Raw genomic sequence first — 23,893 nt, forward strand, 5'->3', positions numbered from 1 at the left:
TTATAATCTCTTTTCGCGTCTGATGTTAGAAAGGATTTGACGGATTTGAACATGTCATTATAGATTGCGGTTTCGTTTTATCACGTTTGTATGTGTAATCTCATTCTGGGTGCTGCAATTAACGTAAAATACCCAGAATTTTTTGTTTAACCTTATTTTTTTCAGTGATGTGAATTCAAATATGAATATTTGGTTTATAGATAGTATTTTACAGTTTACTAATTACTTCTTTTTATGTTTCCTTAATAGCAGATCATATCTGGATCCTGTCCAGTGTGTTATACTTGTTCCAGATCACTTGAAAGGGACCAAACACAATTCATTTTGTCTTCAGTCCACATTGGGGTACAGTAAATGAATCAAACTCTTAAGTATGACTGAACTTTGTTCAGTATGTGGTTATGCAAGAAATGTGCCTTTACTGCATTAAAAAGAGCAGAACTCCTGAAACATTACAGACTGAAACACTGGCACAGCATGCAAAACCACTCAATTCTTTGACTGATTTATGCCTTCAATCTAAAGGATCCGTCAAATCTGCAATACACTTTTGAGATTTTTCAGAAACTGTTTCTGGATCTCGATGGACTTAAGCTTTCTCCTAAAGTACAGTCATTGAAAACCAAGCTGCACACTTGAAATGTGTGAAATGTACTGTCTTGTTTTATTAATCTGTTTTGTTTACCAAACTGCTGGCGGATGCAGATTGATTGTTAGTGTTCAAATGTTTACAAATGTTCATGTTTACATTCACCGTATATTGGCTGTATGTACATTTTATATGCTTTATTAGAACAAGGGTTCTAGAGTCTTTTCTGTAAGGGATGTTTTTTGATAGTTTAAATTACATTCAAATTATTATTTGGCCATGGACTTGCTGAGTGTGCTTGGTAGGCAGGTTTATTGTGTAACAGCAGTCTTTGTTATTCAAGTTAAGATTCTGTCCGGTCTTTGCAAAAGTGTTGATTCTTACAATATGTGAGTAAAATGTCTATATGCATTGATTTTAAGGATTTTTATGGATCTTAAAGATCTTCAATTTCTGTAATTGCGTGTTATTTGGTAAAAATAAGCTCTCAATAAATAGATCTTGATAGCACATTTGTTGTCACAGTGACTTATTTCATTTGACTTAAAATAATTAAAAACACTAAACAAAACCAGTAAAATTCAATTTATAGAGAAATAGAATTTACTTAATTATATCAATATATTTCATCAGGTACATGAGTAAAAACTACTCAACAAAATTTAAAAGGCCCAGTTATATTTACTTATTATCTTTGTTAATTTTACTCAACTTCCTTAAGTAAGTTTTACTTAATTTAACAAGTATTACATTTACTTAAAAAACCTGAGTGGAAAAACTTGCAAAAGAAAAATTGTGTAGAATTTACTTGTTATTTTTTTCAGTGTATGCTCTGCAAACGAACAACGTCTTGTGGTCCCATCCCAAAAAGGTAAAAAATCTCTCTCGCGCACCTTCTCCGGATCTGTTCCACCTATGTGGAATGATCTGCCCACTGCTACAAGATCTGCAGATTCTGTAGCCATCTTTAAGAAACGTCTGAAGACACATCTCTTCTGTCAACATCTGACTGATCTGTTCTGACTTCTATTTCTTCTCTACTCTTAATAAAAATAAAAATAATCGATCTTATCTCTGTATACTGTGTTAGGTTAAAGAGACCAGTCTTCTTTTTCTGACTGCACTTATGCTTTTGTACTTATGTTGTCAAAATTGCTTCTTTTGCTTCCCCACATGTAAGTCACTTTGGATAAAAGTGACTTTTCTTTCTGCTAAATGACTACATGTAAATGTAATATAGACATTCAACTACAGCAGCACCATCAGGGCTAGCCAATGTAGCAAAGCACAGCTGTTTAATTTCAATAAAACAAAACCAAAACAGCTGTGCCAAGCAAAACAATATGAATGAAAAGAGGACAGCAAAAACAACAAAAAGTGTAAAGCAGAATTAACAATAAATAAAAGTACAGCAACAGTTCCCCTGGATAAATCCCATGTAGCTCAGAAGCGCGGCAAATAATCGCTGGTAGAGAAGTGACCAATCATAAAGGTAGAATCTTCCCAAACCTAACCAAACAGATGAATGCACTGAGAGATTGAGGCTCATCCAAACCAAAAGGGAGTTCATTCAGGCGGACAGGGACCGTAAGATACAACTAATACGTTGTACGCAGGGGCCCAATATACTGAGGGGTATTCAAGATCAGTATTGCCCCCCATCCTGTGAAAACACACACACACACAAAAAAAATCTGCAGACAAGTTGTATATTACCTTGGGAGACATTTTAGTTATATTATTTTACATCATGTGAAGGTGACAATCAGATTTGTATCTATAACAGAAGCATGAAGGATTCCTTTTACAGAAACACGTCTCCTACTGCTTCACAGTTTAACAGAGACACAATTCTGAAAAGACAAATAACAATCTGAAAACAAATGAGACAAAGGAGCAAAAAGTAGTCAAATGTTCAGATATAACCTATACATTTGGGCTGAAACTAGGGATTCTTTTGATCATTGTTTTTATGATTAATCGGATAACAGTCTAAACTATTTTTAATTTGATCTTTGGCTTATAATAACTAAATAAGACCCCAAATAAGGCTGTTTATTGTATTCTTTAAGAAGTGAGTTCACTTATGTAATCTAGAATTTTGACATTTAGTATCTTTAACAAACAGGTTTGTCCAGTTTCAAACAATAACACTTCTTTAAATATCTCAAATAAAAGTAACAATGGAGTTGTAGCCCATTAGAGATGTGCTGGAGAGGAAATAAACTTTATTTGATCTTCAAAGTTATACATTTAGATTATTCCCTTTCCTTCAACCAAAAATATTGAATAACATTATTTATTATTATCACAATAAGACGAATAAGACGTGTCATACTGGCGTTGTTCAGTGTCACATGTGATCTCTCTGGTGCTCAGTGCTGCGTGCCGTTTGCAGAAGATGCATCTGCTCGCGTTACATGATGAAACACGGGCATGACGTTAAATAACTGAAACATTTACAGAGATGAAATGATAATCGATATTTATCCACTCGGACATTGTTTTTTATTTGTCAATACTTGTGCTTTGGGAAATTTCTTTGCTCGACCATTTTTTCATTTGACTTTCAAAGAATGATTGGTTGACATAATAAATAAAAACATATTTATAAAATGGTAGACGAAAGAGAAACTAAAGCGTTTTCGATAATGACTTTTTCGTTATATTTTTTATTATAGATAATGAATGATAAAAAAACCTTTAAATAATATTTTGGCACATTGGTGCCCCCCCCTATACAGCGCCCCTATGCATCGCATATACTGCATGCCCCATTTTTGCGGCACTGGTCGTACGCCTCAGGTTTCGTAACCCAGCCAATCGGGTAGCCACATAAAAGTGCAGAGGACAAATCATTCTGATTGTTCAGAGACTGTGTATGCAGCCAGTCCCAAACAGTCCGGCATATTTACAGACATACAAAAGCTCGACTCAAACTCTCTCATGCTTCAGCCTAGCAGAGGCCCAAACACTAACCAAGTGTCAGCCACAATTATTCCTCACATGCCGCACTACCTGTATGCAGTATATTCAAATGTATTTATTGAATAAACCCCTTTGAGATAGACCATCACCATTTCAAGGGGGTCCTAATACAACAACTCAACTCACGTTTATTGTCACATTACCACGTCTGGTGAGTGAAAGTCTTGTATAAATTGGTATAATACACGAGAGTATTTCCAAATAGCAGGTATTTTACTGAAGAATCAATGATCTAACAATCCTATCCGAATGAGTAACAAGTATCCAATCAATTAAAGACTGATTTGAATTTGTTGTTCTGGTGGGTTCTTTAATCATTTGAATTAGATTTAAATTTTCGTAAATATTTGTAACTTTAGTAGGCAACTTATCAAGCCAATTTTTATTGAAGTCACCTAGAATAATAATTTCCTTATTACATGGGATAGAATCACTGGTAGCCGTAGATAAACAAGTAAAAGAATCAACAGGTGCACATGGTGTCTAATATACACCACCATAGTTAGATGTTTATTCAGACAGATCTATTTTCATAAAAAGACACTCAAAGTGTTTAGGTTCAATAGGTTGTACAATTAGCTCTTATGCTAAATTGGATGCAATGAATTTCTGTAGGCTCTGTATAGCGAATAATTTGGTATTTTAACATCCTTATCACGTCCCTTGGTACTTAACCACATCTCTAACAGCGTAATAATAATAGTTATATTGATCTACCCAAGCACGTAATAAGTCAATTTTAGGTTAAAGACTTCTTATATTCAGGTGAATCATTTTCAAACTTTTTCAAGAATCCATTTAGTTTAGAAAAAAGATATATTTAACACCACTGTAATGCTTGATATAAACAAAAATGTTGAGAGAAACTAAAATGAAGATAAATTCACATGTAGATGCATACAAGCATACGAAGACAATACATATACACACAATAGGTATCTGTAAAGAATACTTTTTATAGCTCATATACAAAGAAATAGAGAGACAAAATAAATAAACAAGTGTGTATGTATGCACACAGTATATACATAGATATCCCATAACTTATTACATTTCCATTCGTCTCATCAGAACCATGCAATCTTCAAAGTATACACTCTTACGAGGGAGAATGAATAGTGGGCATAAGGGAAGCTTCAGCAGATTTATGAAAGGGAAACAATTGATACTTGCCATCAACAATCCCATTTAATGTGCATGGATACCGAAGGATAGGATAGGCCTTGGACTGGAAAGTTCTCTTAGTGAGAACTGGAAAGTTCACATCAATAGTGGCATAAATGTTGCGGCCTTCGGCAGTCTCTGAAGATTATTTGATGTGTTCCAAATTCTGTATATTATCCATACGGTAATTGTTTTCCTTGCGCAACTCCTTAATCCTCGTCATGGTATCTTGCAGATTATCCTCTTTAAGGCTAGTTTGCTGTTCGAGCGATATGACTTGATCACCACTCAGTTTTGATGTATGGGATCAACCTTGCGATCAAGATGAGTAAGCATCTCAGTCTACATCTGTTGTGTGCCGTCCCATTATTTTTGCCGTGAGATCAGCTTTTGTTTGTCCTGCGTCGTTGTTGACCGTAATTCCCTTTTTATTGAATAAAGTATGAGAGAGTTAACTGGTTTGCAACATCAGCAAAGGATATAAGATGAGCAAGAGAAGGAAAGTTTGAAGAGCAAATATAACAATTCAGAACAGACCGGCCTTCGCGATGTGCACTTAGGATTCACCCATCTTGGGAGTATATGAACATCATCTGGCACCATTTGAGTATGGCAAAAAAGGAGAAGAAAGACCTGCACATGATTTTTCTAGATCTTTCCAATGGCTTTGGATCATTGCCACATGAGCTGCTGAGGATAGCGTTTGACTTCTTCCATGTTCCAGAGCAGGTAACAAAGCTGATTACGGCATACTTTCAGGATCTCCACTTCTATATTACCACAAAGGATAGTACCGCCACGTGGCAACAGCTGGAGGTTGGGATAATGGCAGATTGCAGAATTTCACCACTGGATTTCACAATTGCAATGAAAATAATAATCCAGCCATAACGTTGGGTGGTAGGAAGAGAGCGTTTGTAAAATGGGTTGCGCCTATCTCAAATCAGAGTATACATGGATGACAATTACATTTATTTATTTGGCAGACGCTTTTATCCAAAGCCACTTACATTGCATTGCGTTATATTATACATTTGTTTCTGACTATGTGCAATCCCCTGGGTTCAAACCCGTGACCTTGGCATTGCTAGTGCCATGCTCTAGCCACTGAGCCACAGGAAAGCATGACGGGACAACAAACACAACAACCAAAGCATTTTTATGGTGCACTGATGACAGATGAATCCAAGAGGAACAGGAGGTGAGTGAAAAAGGTTTTAAAAACAAAACGGAGTAAAAATACACAAAAACAAAGTAATCCAAACGTATGAACATCCAAGGAATCAAACAGGGTAATCCAACGAACAGAACATATACGGAACAAGGTAATCTCACGAACAGAAACATGTGAGGAAAAACATACCAACATTACATTAGAACTCAACAAAGAACTGAACTAAGGGGGAGAACTTAAATAAGAAAGTTAACAAGGGATGAACAAGTGAAGGGGATGAACTAGATGAGGAACTGGTGAAACAGTCATAATAAGGGAGCGTGTACAAATGAACGTGCATGGGCAAAAATCTGGAAAAACAAGGAAAACCGTGTAAGGGACAAATGGAAGTGTTACAAGCATGTACCAAGTGGCTGCTAGATAAGCTCCAGGAGAACATTAGTTGGTCACAGATGGAGGTCAAACCCAGCAAATCCTGCAGTGTTTCTATTGCCATGTACCGGTTTACCAATGACAGGTTCTGTATAAAGGGTGAACCCATACCAACGGTCACGGAAATGCCCATCAAAAGCCTTGGAGGGTGGTAAAGCACAGACCATAAAGACAACAAACAGGTGGAAAAACTCAGGCAAGAGAAGATCAGTAGACTCAGAAAATCAATATTCAGCTCTTCCAGAGAAGCTGAAACTCTGGTTATCATAAGAGCTACATATGATGTTCTGCCCTCACTGACAAATCTGCAAGTTTGGTGTGGGCAGGGCCCAGCCTGCCACCTATGTGCAGCTCCAGCTAACTTCAAACATATTCTTGTGTGTTGGAAGAAGAGCTTGACACAGGGGAGATACACATGGCGCCACAATCAAGGAATAAAGTGCTTTGCTGCAGCAGTAGAGTCCAAGAGAGTGGCAGAAAATGCCATCCCCCAAAATGCCAAGGCTTACTCATTAAAATGGCACCCTTTATTCAGGAGGGGCAGAAAGCGCAGGCCAAGCCCTTATCCAACCTGTGGCCAGACATGGTTCTGTGGTCCAACTATAGCAGGACCGTCGTCACAGTTGAGTTGACTGTACTTTAGGAAGAATATGAACTGACATGATCTATATTCGTTTTACTGAAAAAGTTGGGTATGACAGGTATAGATTGTGTGACTCATTCTACATTAATTCTACTGTCATATCTTTGTTCTGCTGGTGGAACATCACATGTGTGCCAGATTGTCCCTTAAGGGCACTCGCACCTGTTTCACATGTCAGGCGTTTCAATAAACAGTGATGTGATTGATGTGTGGCCAGCTGATAAGAATGCAGAAAAACGCCTTTTGGAGAAATCTGAACTTATTGATTTAAAGGGTTGACACATACTGTAACATTAATAACACACATTTCTTGGACCTTTTACTTATGCATTTTGCTGACAATTTCATCCACATTTTATCTGTCGGCGTGTTCTCAATGCATATTTGGTGAAAGTGTGCATTTCCAGGGAATGAAGTCATTACTATTGTCATGCACTTGAGACCTTGTTGCAGATTTGAGTGACAGAAGTGAATTTGAACCTATAAGAATGACTCATGGGTGTGACGCGGTGTCAGATGAATATATAAACAATGATGCCTGACAGAGGAATCTACCTTCACAAACACCCTCACACTTCACCTAACAGGTAGGTAATCTTCTCCTTATTAACACTTTGTTTATGGATGTGACATAAAAGCGCACACAATGTATTTGCTACCAATACACTGAACCACCTGTTTAGATTTGACTAAACCCTTGTTGATGGAGTCCAAACATATACCGTGAAGTTGTTATATATTTGAATTTTCATTTGTTTATTCATGAGGAATATGTACCGTTATGGATGTTACAATACTGAAAATCTTATCTGATATGAAAAATCATGCGCAAAAAAATACCACAAAAGCTGTTGATATCTGTGCTATCAGTTTGGTGAACGACTTTGGTACAAACTTGATTGTTTTCATGGTAAGGTCGACATTTGCATGGAATGGGGCCCTTAGAAAGAAAAGAAAATGATTGAAGACTTCATCGTAGAGCTTGCCTATGCAAAAAATCAACGACAATGGTCATAATTATAAAAGTGCTCTTTGACATGGTAATGTGCGAAACCCCACGTCGGGGTCTGAGGAGAGAGTGCTGCAGGTTTTTGGAAATGTAATGCTTGTGTCAAACATAGTCTGGTTGCCATGAGTATTTTTATGTGCTCATGTTAACAGATTCAATCATTTTAATCATACTTACCAAGGGTTCCAAAACACCTGATACCTAAATCTCCCGCCACCCCCCTGTTATGTTATTTCTCCAGTCATCAATCATTTCTCCTTTGAAACACCCAAACTGATGGGAAGCGGAACGCGTTCACGCGGTGGTTCTGTGGCTTGAGCCACTGCCATTTCCCCCCACAGCACAGGCTGGCAACCCTTTGGTATGAGTTATCTTTAATGAACCGCAGAGAGCACACGTCTTCCCAAAAAGTTAAAAAATCTCTCTCACGTACCTTCTCTGGATCTGGTCCACCTATTTGGAATGATCTGCCTGCTGCTCGAGATCTGCAGATTCTGTGTCCATCTTCAAGAATCGTGTGAAAACCCATCTCTTCAGTCCACACCAGACTGTTCAGTTCTGACTTATATTTCTTTTCTACTCTCTCTCTCTCTAAAAAAAAACCTTCTGACTTAGCTCTGCATACTGTGGTAGGCTTTATGAGACCAGCCCTTTTGATTGCACTTATGCTTTTTGTTGTCCTCATGCTGTCCCAACTGTTTCCGTTGTTTACCCCACCTGTAAGTCGCTTTGCATAAATGCATCTGCTAAATGACTTAATGTAAATGTAAATGTTTCCTTTAAAGTTTCACTCATGTTCTCTCTACATGTAAAGTTCATGTTGAGGTTACTTGATTCATTTATGTTTGTGCTACATCTTAATTTCATGTTGAGAAAACGTGCCTCAAACAAGTGGAACCATTGTCCATGATTGAATCATGTTAAACCAATGAATTATTTTCTTGAGTGTAGCTGTTGTTGTTCTTAAACTTTCTTTGCTTTTACAAAAAAACGTGTTGCGAAAAGTGTTGTGTTCTGCAGACAACTCTAGGGATGAATATCGTTAAGACTTTATCAATATCAATTTCCGGTACTTATCAATACTGTGATCGATCCTACGCTCTATAATTTGATAGAAAAACACATGATGTGGAAAGATGTTAAACATTTTAAGTTTCTTTATAAGGCTACAGCTGAGCTTAAGAACTGCAGTTTACAACAGAAAATGCCACATAAAAAACCTTGTTTGTTACTAAGCATACCACTTACAGCACTTAGCATGTGCGTATTAGCACATCTTATTGTAATTCAATATATTTACTTTACATCACTATGGTTATTTGGCTGGTATACAGTATTTCTTTTTTCCTTTCTGGTTTTGCTCTACATAATTGTAAATACTATTTTCTAAGCAAGTAATATTTGTTGAATTATATGTACTATTCTTATAATTTTACTAGCATGTTTACTTCAATTTACTTAAGTTAGTAAATATACTCCTTCGCTGAATTATTAATGTTAATATTAATGTTATAACTTGTTCTTAAATAAAGGACTTTTATTTTAACGGGTTGCAGAAAAGGGGTGTTTGACGTAGGTTTCCTTGTTGCGTAACTCGGAGGCTGAAAGCTAGGGATGGGCGATACCACCTTTTTTTGATGCGATACGATACCGATACTTTTTCTTGAAATTGTATCGATACCGATACCGATATCGATACTGATGATAGAGATTATTTTATATATATATATATATATTTATCTTTTTTTTAAATAGAAACATAATTACAATTAAAGAGAAATTACATACTTGTACTAGCTATTAATAACAAATTTACTAAAAAAAGTAATTTAAACAAATAAATACAATGTTTTAACAACCTTCTTACAAAAATATTGATTAAATAACATAAATCTTAATAAAATAAACAAAAATACCACTAACAAAAAATTGCATATTTTCACTGCCGTTTTATTTTTAAACAGGCCTTTTTTCTTAGGCTTTAACATTTTGTTTGTATTGTAATATACTGTATTTTGAAGAAAAAAATATTGTTTAACTAACAAAAATCTTAATACAATTAATAAAATTACAAACAATATAAACTGTGCATACATTAACTTAACTTTTGCGCTTCCTCTAAGCCATCTTACAATTCTCTCCTCTGTTTAATGCGGAGGTGTGCAATGCATGTGTATTATGCTTCTCAGCTGAATTAAGAAATATGTGACAATTGTTGAATTTGTGTATCACAGAAGCCTCGGCTGCAAACGCATTGTATGTGAAACACACAATCAGCATGCAACGTTTTTGAATGATGGAAGCTCAAAAGAAAGAAAGGTGTCTTTAAAACACCAGAGAGCTGACTTAAATGTTTATAAGTTCATGTGTATATTTCACATCCCCGTAAGCAAGTCTTTGCTGGCACTTTACTGGCCCGCTGAGGGCTAGCCTAAGGGCCCCTAGCAGAATTTTCTCTGTGTTCAAACCTTGACCCCTTAGTACTGGTCGAGCATGGGCAGCTCTCACTTAACCTCCACTGTTGAAATGTTGATCACTTTTGCACCTGATTAAAAAATGTCATCAAATGAACCATTATCGTGATCAGTGTTTGATTTAGTTGCACTCTTGACTCTTGAGTTTTAATGTTATGTTTTCTTTAGCTGTCAATGTGTTAAAACACATTTGTTGTGGCAAAGATCGCACAATAAAGTTCTTTAAAGTATTTTTGAGTGTGTTCTGTTATTAACATGTGAGTGCAGAGTTATGATGCAGTTTGAAGAGGTTAAAGCAGTGTTATTGAATTTCAACATGTGTTCTACATTAACAGTAGGTGCAAAAGTGATCAACATTCCAACAAATCACCATTGAGGGATGAGGTGAGGGCTGCCCGTGTAGGGCCAGCGATAAGGATGCCAACATTTGGCCAGTGAGCAAATTCTCGGGGGCGCTGCGCTGACAGTTTGCTGGGGGCCCGTAAAGTGCTAGCGCAAGATTGCTTGCAGAGATGTTGTTGTTCTGTTTCTCACTATTTTTTAATCAAATGTGTTTTTGTTCTCTAGTTCGCTGCAGTCGTCCTGCACTCTACAAAATGAAGTACAAAGATTCCAGGTAGTCTGTCAATGAATGTGAAATCAATGAAAAGTCATTATTGAGCCGTTCAAGAATATGCTATGACTGTGTTCGACTGTGTTCTTCTAGATATAAATATGATCTGGATACGATGACCCCAGGGACAATGAGAATAAAATTTAGCAAAGTTTTTGTCATCTTTGTTTTCATCTGCGGTGAGTTAAACACACACACACACACATATATTTTTTTATCTCCGTGGAGACAGTCCATAGGCGTAATGAGTTGTATACTGTACAAACTGTATATTTTTCCCCCTAAACCTAGGGATCCTAAACAACTTTTTGAATAGTTTGATTTTCGAAAAATATCGTTCTGTACAATTTAGAATCTTTTGTGCCTGTGGGGATGTGAATTTTGGTCTCCACAGTGACACGGGTCCCCATAAGTTGGTGTGCATTCAGGTTCGGGTCCCCACTAACATATGAAAACCAAGTCCACACACAGACATACACACCCTGCAGTTGTCACGTGTGCTGGCAGACAAGAGCGTACTCCAACAGGTAATCCAAAGAAGGTCATTTAATAAGAGATCCGAAGGAAAACCAGGAACCATGAACAGAACTCACATGAACATTTAAACAGAAATAATACTAGATCAGGAACACAATCAAAGGGGGAAAATTTAAATACAACAGATAACTGGTGCTAAACCGGTGAAGGGGATGAACTAAATGAGGAACAGGTGAAAAGTCGATAATCAGGGAGCGTGTACAAATGAAGATCCAGGGGTGAAAAAAGGACAGGGACAAACGGGAATATGACAGCAGTCACATGAACCATTGAACATCAATTTGTTTTAATGTTTCTGTGCTGCAGTTAGACACAATATGACATAAGCAGGGCTCAACATTAACGCCTGTCAACTTGGGACTAGTGGGTTATTTGAAGGGCCAAATAAAGCAAATGATGGAAAGATGTTAATATTACCAATCAGGGAATCAACAAAACAAAAACAAATAAATGAACATTTCACACCAGAAAGGCTCTGCATCAGTGTCAATGTGTACACCCGTAGGTACAGTCTCATATAATCACCAGTGGGTGTACATTTGACACCACTTTGATGTGCGGAAACATATGACAATGCTTACCCATAGTGATGTCGGTTGGCCAAATTTTAACGTTTTCACTTGGTGAAAAATCCCCTTAGTGCAATAAGATCAGAAGTGATTGAGCTGGCTGAGAAGTACGTCATCAGCCCATAGGCATGACCTTATTATCAACAGCACAACTAAATAAAGTAGTTTTACAGTTTTTATTTAATCAAGAAATGTGAAATCTTTTCTTTCAATGACGTATTAGTGTCAACAGGACACTGTGGATAATTTTTAGAGTTTCAGATCTGCACAGGGCTGAAAAAAGTCCACCCCACCAATTCACACAGATGTTAACACGCCGCTAACCCTAAAAACAACAGCAATGGCTGCATGGATCTTTTTTGTTCTATTATAAGTCAAAATAAAGAAAATAGTATCGGTACTCTACTGACTCTACAGGACACAAAACTAGAAGCAAATGATTTCTTTTCTCCTCCTTCAGGTTGCTTTGCTTCGGTTTTGCATGGACAGGTACGTTATAGCAAATGATTAGAAATAATCATATCAAACTGTTATTCAGTATTAAGTGTTGTTTTCTCTTTGTTCTTTAGGAACATGTTGTGCCTTTCACTGGTAAATTGCTGTAGTTTCTTTCAACGGGTGTATCGTTTTTCTAGTTTTTTTATCCTTCAAACGCGGCTGTGATTTCATAAGCGTACAGTCATGAATGCAGTTCATTTCTTTTCTGTTTGTTACTCAGCAGAACTTCCGCTGGTTTCTGTGAACAGGTGAGTGTTGTCAGGTGTTGTGCTGATACCTCCTGGCATTAATACAATCTGTTTTAAAGCTGTGATGTTTCTTGGCTCTGAACAGTGTAGCGGATATTCAGATGTCGTCGTGCAGCCCACTTGAGGTGAACCGTGCAATTTCAGTGGTAAGGTTACACATTTTCCCATCATGCACCTGTCTGCCAATAATGACCTTTAAAAAATCAGTCAAAGAATTACAGAATAACAGCCTCTCTTTATATCAGTGTTTCTCAAACCTTTTCTGCCATTCACCACTCTGGGGGTAGGGAAAGGTTCCGAACCTCACCTGTAACCAATCGGCCGAACAAAATGGCACTAAACATGGCTTATAGACATGACGATGTTGAGCTGGCGTTTACATTCCAACAAATGTTTCACTTTCGCCATGTGACTCTCGCTGCCCTGTTATGCGCGTTGTTATTAAGACTAAGAGAAATAACACCTTGCACGGTACAGATCAGACCAGCCTAACTGTGAGGCTTTCGGTGTAGAGATGTCTGAATTGATGACTGCCCAGCTCGCACTGTATAAAGTTGTGTCTTTTTTCGCAGCTCGTGACAGACACGTCTCACTTTAAAATGCCGAAGGGCGATGTCATAGTTCATTGCCATGATTCACTTTAGCCATCGGCCGATGCTCATTAGGTAAACCTAACCCAACCCTAATAATTACCTGACTATACAAACACTACCGCCAACCGCCTCTCTACATAAACGTTTTTGCGCCGATTGACATTCCCACGTGAAATCATTCTCGAAGGCCACTATGGTTCCCAGTTTTCTTCGCTGTCTGATGTTGTTTTGTGTAAGGCTTACATTCAAATGTGGTGTTTTGTTTTGAGTGTGCTGTCAATAATTAAAGGACTTCTTTCCAATTTCCTCCCGTTTGTCGCGCCCAACCTGTCATGTCTCTATTCCCCAAAAGTGGGACCTGCCCTACACTTTGAGAAACGATGCTCAATAGCAAGTGAATGACCTCCCGTCTGTTTGTCACATGCAGTGTAAAGATGTCTACTGAGGCAATTCTGTTCAATTTCCTATTTCTAAGGTGATCAGCTCTGCGGGGACAATGAGTGACCAGGCATTGTGTGCTCTAAGGAACGACACAATCATCCCCAGTGTGACGCTTCAGCAACTGCAGACGCACTTCCAACAGATCCTCAAATCCGCAATGAATCTCTCCATTGAACTGGTTCATAACTCTCATAACGCACATAAACACCAAACATGCACTGCAAAAAATGACTTTCTTGCTTAGACTTTTTTTCTTGTTTTCAAGTAAAAATGTCTAAAAATTCTTGAATCAAGATGCTTTTTTCTTGATGAGCATACGGACCTAAGAAAATAAATCTTGTTTTTAGTAAAAATATATGAAATTTCATAGAATTTCTGTTAAAAACAAATCTGCCAATGGGGTAAGAAAAATAATCTTGAATTGAGCGACTAAGAAAAAGGTTTCCCTTATTTTTCCCCAAAAACAAGACTTATTTTCTTAGGTCATTTTACTCATCGAGAAAATGTACAGTATTGTTCAAAATAATAGCAGTACAATGTGACTAACCAGAATAATCAAGGTTTTTAGTATATTTTTTATTGCTACGTGGCAAACAAGTTACCAGTAGGTTCAGTAGATTCTCAGAAAACAAACAAGACCCAGCATTCATGATATGCACGCTCTTAAGGCTGTGCAATTGGGCAATTAGTTGAAAGGGGTGTGTTCAAAAAAATAGCAGTGTCTACCTTTGACTGTACAAACTCAAAACTATTTTGTACAAACATTTTTTTTCTTCTGGGATTTAGCAATCCTGTGAATCACTTAACTAATATTTAGTTGTATGACCACAGTTTTTTAAAACTGCTTGACATCTGTGTGGCATGGAGTCAACCAACTTGTGGCACCTCTCAGCTGTTATTCCACTCCATGATTCTTTAACAACATTCCACAATTCATTCACATTTCTTGGTTTTGCTTCAGAAACAGCATTTTTGATATCACCCCACAAGTTCTCAATTGGATTAAGGTCTGGAGATTGGGCTGGCCACTCCATAACTTTAATTTTGTTGGTTTGGAACCAAGACTTTGCCCGTTTACTAGTGTGTTTTGGGTCATTGTCTTGTTGAAACAACCATTTCAAGGGCATGTCCTCTTCAGCATAGGGCAACATGACCTCTTCAAGTATTTTAACATATGCAAACTGATCCATGATCCCTGGTATGTGATAAATAGGCCCAACACCATAGTAGGAGAAACATGCCCATATCATGATGCTTGCACCTCCATGCTTCACTGTCTTCACTGTGTACTGTGGCTTGAATTCAGAGTTTGGGGGTCGTCTCACAAACTGCCTGTGGCCCTTGGACCCAAAAAGAACAATTTCACTCTCATCAGTCCACAAAATGTTCCTCCATTTCTCTTTAGGCCAGTTGATGTGTTCTTTGGCAAATTGTAACCTCTTCTGCACATGCCTTTTTTTTAACAGAGGGACTTTGCGGGGGATTCTTGAAAATAGATTAGCTTCACACAGACGTCTTCTAACTGTCACAGTACTTACAGGTAACTCCAGACTGTCTTTGATCATCCTGGAGGTGATCATTGGCTGAGCCTTTGCCATTCTGGTTATTCTTCTATCCATTTTGATGGTTGTCTTCCGTTTTCTTCCACGTCTCTCTGGTTTTGCTCTCCATTTTAAGGCATTGGAGATCATTTTAGCTGAACAGCCTATCATTTTTTGCACCTCTTTATAGGTTTTCCCATCTCCAATCAACTTTTTAATCAAAGTACGCTGTTCTTCTGAACAATGTCTTGAACGACCCATTTTCCTCAGCTTTCAAATGCATGTTCAACAAGTGTTGGCTTCATCCTTAAATAGGGGCTACCTGATTCACACCTGTTTCTTCACAAAATTGATGACCTCAGTGATTGAATGCCACACTGCTATTTTTTTGAACACACCCCTTTCAACTAATTCAACTAATTGCCCAATTGCACAGCCTTAAGAGCGTGCATATCATGAATGCTGGGTCTCATTTGTTTTCTGAGAATCTACTGAACCTACTGGTAACTTGTTTGCCACGTAGCAATAAAAAATATACTAAAAAACTTGATTATTCTGGTTAGTCACAATGTACTGCTATTATTTTGAACAATACTGTATCTTGATTTATGAATTTGTAGACATTTTAACTGGAAAACAAAAAACATATTTTGCACTTGTGCAGCCCTTCCAAAAATGTCAACGCACCTGTCATGCAGTATGCTGGAATCAGAAATCATGTTATTGGTAACACAATGTTCAGATGTCTGCTTTGAGTCAGTAATATGGATCTGTCTTCACTTCTCCAGGACCCACAGACAAATGTAGATGTGGCTGCTTTGTTTTGGGGGAATCTCGATGAAGAAACCATCCAAAACCGACACTTCTTCCAGTTCTGGCTGTATTTAAAGTTTCTGCCTGTTCTTCCATACATCCGTGAGCAGTATCTGACACAACTGAGCAGGAGAAACTTCACATGTGAAAACTTCCAGATGATGTACGTGGAGTTTGAATGTACAGATTAGTGAAGTTCCAGAGTTAATAATACTTTTTATTTATAATACGCCTTTTGTACACTCAAGGGGCTACAACATGGTGAAATGTAACAATAAACAAAAGACTTACACTATTTCTATTTAAGACAAAAGTCACAAATCATAAAACATTTATAATTACAATTACACTTGGAATTCCTCGCTGTAAACATATCTTAAGTAGTCTCTTAAAACAATCTAGAGATGGAGAGGTCCTGTTTGAAGAGGGCAGTGAGTTCCACGACTTGTAGACATACAAGAGAAAGACCTTCCTCCCATAGTTCCAAGTTCAAAACTGGGCTGAAAGAGAATAAGAGAGTCAGTGCTTTTTGAAGTATACTGTCCCCGTCACTATACTGGGGCATTAAGACACACACATACCACATGGTGAGCGCTACCTTCTGGACTAACACCCTTTTCCTAGCTTTCCCATCCAGAAACTCACCAGACTCAGCCATGCTTAGCTCCAGTGGGCAACCAGTCTTGGGCTATAGGGTGATATGGCTGCTGTCCTTAAAAAGTCAATCCGAGTTCATACTGTAAGCCAGTGTAGTTTAGAAAGTACAGGAGTAATGTTTACGTGTAAGTACGTATTGCAACCTCTTCATCAAGTGAGTTCCAGTAATCAAGACATATTCAATACTATTATATAGGCACTCAAGAGCAATATGATACTGCCTGTGGTACGCAATCTCTAATAGTATTAAACAAAACACATGGGCTAGAAACACCACTGCTGATGATATTTGAGTAGTACATGGTTTTAGCCATCTACAGGGCAGTATGGTACTCCGTCTGTATTGAGACTTCCTGTATTTTAGCTCTAGCTGCCTACCACGTGTTTCAGGATCGATGTATGTGCTTTAGTGTCAACTTTACTCTAAATCAGCGGTTCTCAATCCTTGTTCTCGCGCGCCCCCCCCCCCCACTCTGCATATTTTGTATGCTTCTCCTACCGCTTCGGAGGTTTGTTTAATACGTCCGTAAGAGCCCTGCGAAGTAAACATCACAGATATTCTGCCATAATTCCAGTTCGAAATGGTCATAATGTTGCGCAAATCTCTATATACGGTTAAATAACCCTTCAATCTTCAGTAGTAGGTTTTGTCTGTGCGAAGACGCTGCAGGCAGTAGTGTTGCACAAATTCGTGTTATTTAGTTAACGTCAACCGATTTCCTGTGTGCAGGGAGTAGAGAGCAATGAACACAGTTCAGGGAACACGTCAATCGGAACGCAGTTCATTCATTAAGCTCTCATCTAATGAGCTAGAGATTTAAATCAGAGAAGATACAGAACAAGAGAGATACAGAAAATATGCAGAGCGGTTTGGCGCTAGGACCAGAATTGAGAACCGCTGCTCTAAATCTTTGAGAGATTAAAGTCTAGTTTGCAAGCATCGTCTGCTCAGACGTTCTTTGTTTGGATTCGATTACTGAAATAATGTTTTGCTATTTCATTCTCGATGTTGATCATAAGTACTTCTACAGTAATTTTCCTTGTTTGAATGTACAGAGTGAAGGTTCTTAGCATGGAGGGAACCCTGGTTACAGACACGCAACATCAAGCGTTCTTTACTCATCTGATTTACGCTTACCTGTCCAGGAGAGATACCCCAGGTACCCCCAGTACACCAACACCCACGTGCTTTAAGAGGCATTTATTACAAATGATTGAATGTAATGCTTGCCATATTTCATTTCAGATCCCGGCTGTCTATCAAACGTCGCCAATAACACTGAATGGTTACTTGACAATTTAGGAATGTCCTCTGGATATGCCACCCTCAAACAGCTGCAAGCGCTCAACAGCTATTTCGCTAGCGTGAGTTCAGTTCGAAAATACATGATAAAACAGCCGTTACACAGCTAATGCAAAACATCCGTGTTCTTTGCAGTTTGATTCATTAAGTATGCTGAGTCCATCTCAAGCAGCTGAGCTCACTCAGGATTCAGAGGCGCTGAACAGCGTCAATATGATCAACGTGATTTTCGATTATCTAGAGGAAGGCGATGTCTTCCGGAATGCCGATGAATTTTTTGCGACACTAACTCAATCCAAGGTCAGTCACACACACAAAAAACAATTATAATAAAATAATTATTCATAATAAGAAGAAAATAGTTTTTGTCAAGAATAAGTTCGAGTTATTCAAGGGTGTACCCTCAGTGTGCACAAGGAACCACATATTCACGAAGCTGCTCTTTGTAATAAATACTCTTCTTAAGCTCTGTTACATAGGGATTTTTAATACCTGGTCACTTCATGCGCTTTCTCATTGGGTTGATTGAGCTGCTACATATGCTTCATACCTTTTATTATTAGACATATATTTCATATAAAAACAGACACTGAATTTCCTACTGTGATGATTTGAATAGATTTATGCGTTTAATTTAAATTAATAACACAAAATAAATGCAACATCAGCACGGATGCTTTCACTGACAGAAGGTAGCTTCATGTAAACGATCCTAACTACAAGTGGGACTCGAAACGACAATCAACCTGCACAGATCTCACACTTGGCCTGCGTTACAGTTAGACACAATTATATTTCATACCCCTTTGCCCACCCCTCGCCCCTTGAAACAGATCGGACGCACTGCCCACTTTCTCCAGCATATTGTCACGTAGAGGATATGCCGGATCTGTCAACGCTGCTTCAGCATATGGAACCCCATACATGCAATGCAGGTATAACGCCCATCAAAAAGATAAGGTTAAAACTATCCGTACCCAAGAGCACAGAGGCGAGAGATGATGCACAATGTGGCGTATTGGAAACAGCTCTATGAAGGTTTTTTTGGTGTAAAGCAACTGGGCGTCTGTGAGAATGGAATTGGATGTAGAAGAGGTCGGCCAGACATATGAATCAGTAAATTTGAAAGTTGCAAACTTGTAGATTTTTTTCTCTCCCACAAGCACTACAGTGCAAGTGCGCAAATCCAATTCTAGAAATAACACACTAAGATACGCATGCACTCACATTTTTCGCAATTCCTGCAGTACTGTTCATTTAGTGCAAAACTCATTCACACACCTAAATCAAAAGACATGCATTCACACACCAGTTTTGCATAAATCAGTATGTGAATTCATGACAGTTGAATACTTTATAAATTATACAAAGCAACCTTCATTGCATTATATGAGTGCAATGTCCTGAGATCAAACCCATGACCTTGGTGGTGCTAGAGCATGTTCTTTCAACTGAGCCACAGGAAACCTTTGTTGTTTTCTACACTCTCTTCTTTTGTACCACACACTGTATCTGTGTTATGTTTGAAGCAAAAATGTTTTGTGCATTTGCAGAGGCCAAACAACCTAGTTTTGGCATCCAGCAGGTGGCGCCCTAAGGCGCAACTTGAAAAGTTCGTTGTAAGATTATTTAATGACGGAAGGAGACAGTCAAACATTTAAGAACCTTTTCTGAACATAGCAGCAACAGAACATGTGGCTTTCACACGGCTCCATGAATCAACAACGTAACTCAAAAGGTTCCGGCATAGAACACACCCCCTACTTCCCTCCTCCTTTTCAGCTCTATTAAAAAAACAGTCACCCAATAGATCACATTCGTGAGCTGCTTTTTCTCTGTAATCACTAATCGTAAAAAAGTACAGTGGTGTAGTTTAAAGATATAATAGTAGTAGTTCTGATCAGCTACGTTGACAATTCTTTACGAAAATTAACCATGGTAGTAAAACCATGGCTACAACAAAACCACAATAACTCTACTGATTGAATTATATATATTATACAGCCGTCATACCACGCCATGTAATTGATTTAATGAGTAGAAGAATATACGTGCACCGAGAAGAACGCCCTGTCTAGGCTCTTCCCCAGTATGCTGTTCATCTGGTTGTTTTAAGTTAGTCTGGTTGTTTGATGAGAAAGAAATGAAATGAAGTGGGATTAAACACGATAAGAAATATGTTCAGTTATAGAATTTCCACGAATAATTTGTGCAGCTGAGTTCTGTACCAGTTGGAGTTCATGGAGAAGCTTTGACAGCAAACCTTAAAAAAGAGAGTTACAACACAAGTGGATTCACCATTAAACCTAACTAACATGTCACATAAGTTTGATGGCACTTTGACCACACCTAGACAGCAACACCTTACTGATTTGATGACATGAACCAGATTTACGCTCCTCTCTACTGAAAGCACCGGGCTAAGACGATTGATATTATTAAGGGGAAAATATGCAGAATGAACTACACTGTTCATATGTGCTTCATATGATAAAGAACCGTCAAAGATGAAACACAAGGATTTTACCTGAGTGTAAATAGACAACTATAAGTCATCAAAAATCACAGAGTAACAGCTTTTTTAGGCAACAAGCAAAACACAACTACTATTATTACTACTTTTATAGTACTACTATTTAGTTTAGGAAGATTTGTAGCAAACCACTTTTTAGTCTCAGCTACACAGTCTAAGAGGTTAATGGTGGGTAAACAGAGGTGGGTATTGAAGACATGTTAAGTTATGTGCTATCAGCGTAACAGTGAAATTGGATACCACATTTCCGAAAAATATTACCCAGAGGGAGAAGATAAATAATGACTAAAAAAGGACCCGAAACCGAGCCCTGTGGGACCCCAGTAGTAGCACAAGAAGGCTTTGATGTAATCTGCTTCACCTACACAAATACAGTATGGTGCGTTAAATGAGCCTGTAAACCCATGTAAAACTTGCTGTAGGAGCTTTTAATGGTTTTACATTAGTTATTTTACAGTCTTTAGCCTATGCTCCGAGTTACTTGAATGCTTATTTGTGTGTGCCAATTTAATTGTAGTGTGTTGTCTAAAAGTCTAAGCTGTAGGGGGCGTTATTGGGTTGAGGTGAGAATACTGTTTTCAAACCACATGTTCAAGAGAATCATTAAACCATGCAAATGGATCCTTTTCTATGAGGCTTTTTTTTCAATATGTGTATTTACAAAATGTACCTCCAAGACAAATATCACTGCCTTAGTTATATTTGGATTGACAATCGCAGTTGTATGGCACTTAGACCACACCTAGACAGCAACACCTTACTAATTTGATGACAATGTCACGTATTTCTCAGAAAAATAATTTTTAATCTAAATGCAGGTAGCTGTAACAATTTTTTTTAATAACTTTCTTTAGAAGTTTATTAAACATTCTGATCTTGTTTCTAATAGTTCAACTGTACAACTGCATTTGCTTATGGTTCATCATTTCCTCCAGGCTTTGGAAATCGATCCAGTGGTGAGGGACGTCATGATGAATCGGACCTTTTCCATCATCAGTCTTCATTTTTCAAATTTCTTGTACGAAGACTGGGTTTCCTGGTTTACGGTGAAACTGGTTCCTCTCCTCCCCAGCATGACTGGAGAGATGCTTCAAACAGCAACATTAAGCGTTGACTGCACCGGATACCACGTCATGTAAGTGACCCTGTCAGGTTGAGCACTGGAATACACACTTGTAGCATTGAAAACATGAGGGGGTTTCTCAAGCTGTTTTAATGAGACACTTAAAGACCAAAGACACATGGTGCTTAACTTTATATCTGATCTTTCTACTTTAGTGTTGAGGGGCTGAACAGTGTCTTTGACCAGATGACACTGCTGAAACGGAAGGAGATCACACTTGTTCTAGTAGACTATCTAAAACAGAGAAATGGATCAGGTGGGTCGAGTTAAGTCCACATTTTCCCTCCCTGTTTTATATTTGTGTTTTTCTTGAAAAGCACACTGCTCTTTCCTTGTCATCCTGTTTTCTTCTTAACGAGTCTCTTGCATGTGATATTGTTTTAGGCTCAACCTGTGGGTCAGACACCAGCAGTGTCAGCACTTGGCTTGATGTGAACTTCGGTCAATTCTCTGTCTATGTTGCTTATGAAGATCTCCGGGTGCTCAACACAGACTTCCCCAGTGTAAGGGTCTGGGTGTACTGCACATCAAAACCTCTAGTGTTAAATGAACACTGTTAGTGTTGATATAATTCTCACTCAGACTGTCAAAAAGTAACACTGAAGCAGAATTAAATATAAAGAGATAATTAAGATGATTACCTAAGTGATGATTGATGATTAATGATGAACACATGCTGATAACAAACACAATCACTAATATTTTACAATGAAAGTACACTCTTAATAGATTTAAAAAATCCAATAGTTTTAATCAATTAGACATGAGTAATCAGTGTATGAATCTCAACAATGGTGACAAAACTTGTATATTTTATTTTAGCTTCAATGCATTCTGGGAGTCATGTATGACTTTTTCTTACCTAGCAAACATTGCAGCTAAAATCAGAGAATTATGTCCTTTTAATCTTCGAAAATGTGCGACTTTCAAAAGAGACTTTATTAGACAATTGTAGCACATAATTAAACTAAGAATATTACATCTAAATTTGACATGTCTCATATGCTCATCTCAAATAAGGTGATACAGTAGCTATAATCCAAGATAATTAGCTCATGTTTGGCAGTTATAAATGTGCCTCTGCAACACACTACTACAGCTAATGACAAATACCAAGTTTAAGAGCCAAACTAAAGGAAACACTAAACACTATTAGGGTGATTTCTCATTGTTGAGCTTTTCTTCAGTGATTGTGTTTGTTATCAGCAGGTGTTCATCATTAATCATCAATCATCACTTCATTACTCACCTTAATTATCTCATTAACTTTAACTCTGCTTCTGTGTTAGTTTTGAACACTCTGAGTGAGAATTATATAAAACTATCAGTGTTAATTTAACACTGGAGGTTTTGTTGTGTGCAAAACTTTGCATTGTGATTCCATCTTAGCAACCATGTTTTGTCTGCAACCTTTTTCCTGTTTTCCATCATCAGATTGAGGCACTGAAGGTCCAGAGTGCTTTCCAAGTAGCTCAACTGACAGTGGATTCTGGAGCTCTGAACAACACAGACATGATCAACATAGTCTTTGACCTTCTAGGAGGCAGCTATGCATTAAAGAATGTTGATGACTTCCTGTCAGGTCTCGCTCAGACTTCCCAGGTATATTCAATCTTCCGAGGAAGAATGTTGTAATAGAAGAGCATGCAAAAAGAGCATTAATTAATGTATGTTGTGGGTTGGGAGCGGAAGGCCCTGCGGATGAGGTTAGAGTTCAGTGCTGCATGGGGCAAGAGAGGGGAGGGGGGGCAGGATTTTAGCTTCCTGACTGCCTGGTGGTTGAAGCTCTCCTTTAGTCTGCTAGTCCTGGCCTGTAGACTCTGCAGTCTCCTCCCTAATGGCAGCACCCTGAAGAAGCTTTGTGTCGGATGGGTGGGGTCACCTTCAATGCAGTGTGCTTTCCTGGGTGAGATGGGTTCCATAGATGATCGGGAGAGGGGAAGAGAGACAC

At 38.1% G+C, this 23,893-nt stretch overlaps 1 protein-coding gene across 1 annotated transcript in view; it reads left to right on the top strand.

Moving 5' to 3' along the window:
- The first annotated feature begins 7,563 nt into the window (after window positions 1–7,563).
- The window catches only part of LOC130421458 (uncharacterized), a 43,960-nt gene continuing 27,630 nt past the window's right edge, over window positions 7,564–23,893 (top strand). The window contains exons 1-16 of the mRNA XM_056749335.1: window positions 7,564–7,577; window positions 11,041–11,089; window positions 11,180–11,265; window positions 12,653–12,681; window positions 12,762–12,783; window positions 12,911–12,938; window positions 13,024–13,084; window positions 14,007–14,150; window positions 16,302–16,489; window positions 18,040–18,143; window positions 18,230–18,348; window positions 18,422–18,586; window positions 21,755–21,954; window positions 22,098–22,198; window positions 22,327–22,445; window positions 23,377–23,544. Of these exons, the coding sequence (XP_056605313.1) occupies window positions 11,070–11,089; window positions 11,180–11,265; window positions 12,653–12,681; window positions 12,762–12,783; window positions 12,911–12,938; window positions 13,024–13,084; window positions 14,007–14,150; window positions 16,302–16,489; window positions 18,040–18,143; window positions 18,230–18,348; window positions 18,422–18,586; window positions 21,755–21,954; window positions 22,098–22,198; window positions 22,327–22,445; window positions 23,377–23,544 (1,554 nt within the window). The 5' untranslated portion in view covers window positions 7,564–7,577; window positions 11,041–11,069. The remainder of the gene's footprint in view (window positions 7,578–11,040; window positions 11,090–11,179; window positions 11,266–12,652; window positions 12,682–12,761; window positions 12,784–12,910; window positions 12,939–13,023; window positions 13,085–14,006; window positions 14,151–16,301; window positions 16,490–18,039; window positions 18,144–18,229; window positions 18,349–18,421; window positions 18,587–21,754; window positions 21,955–22,097; window positions 22,199–22,326; window positions 22,446–23,376; window positions 23,545–23,893) is intronic.

The sequence above is a fragment of the Triplophysa dalaica genome, chromosome 5 (genome assembly GCF_015846415.1).
Source record: "Triplophysa dalaica isolate WHDGS20190420 chromosome 5, ASM1584641v1, whole genome shotgun sequence".
NCBI lineage: Eukaryota > Metazoa > Chordata > Actinopteri > Cypriniformes > Nemacheilidae > Triplophysa > Triplophysa dalaica.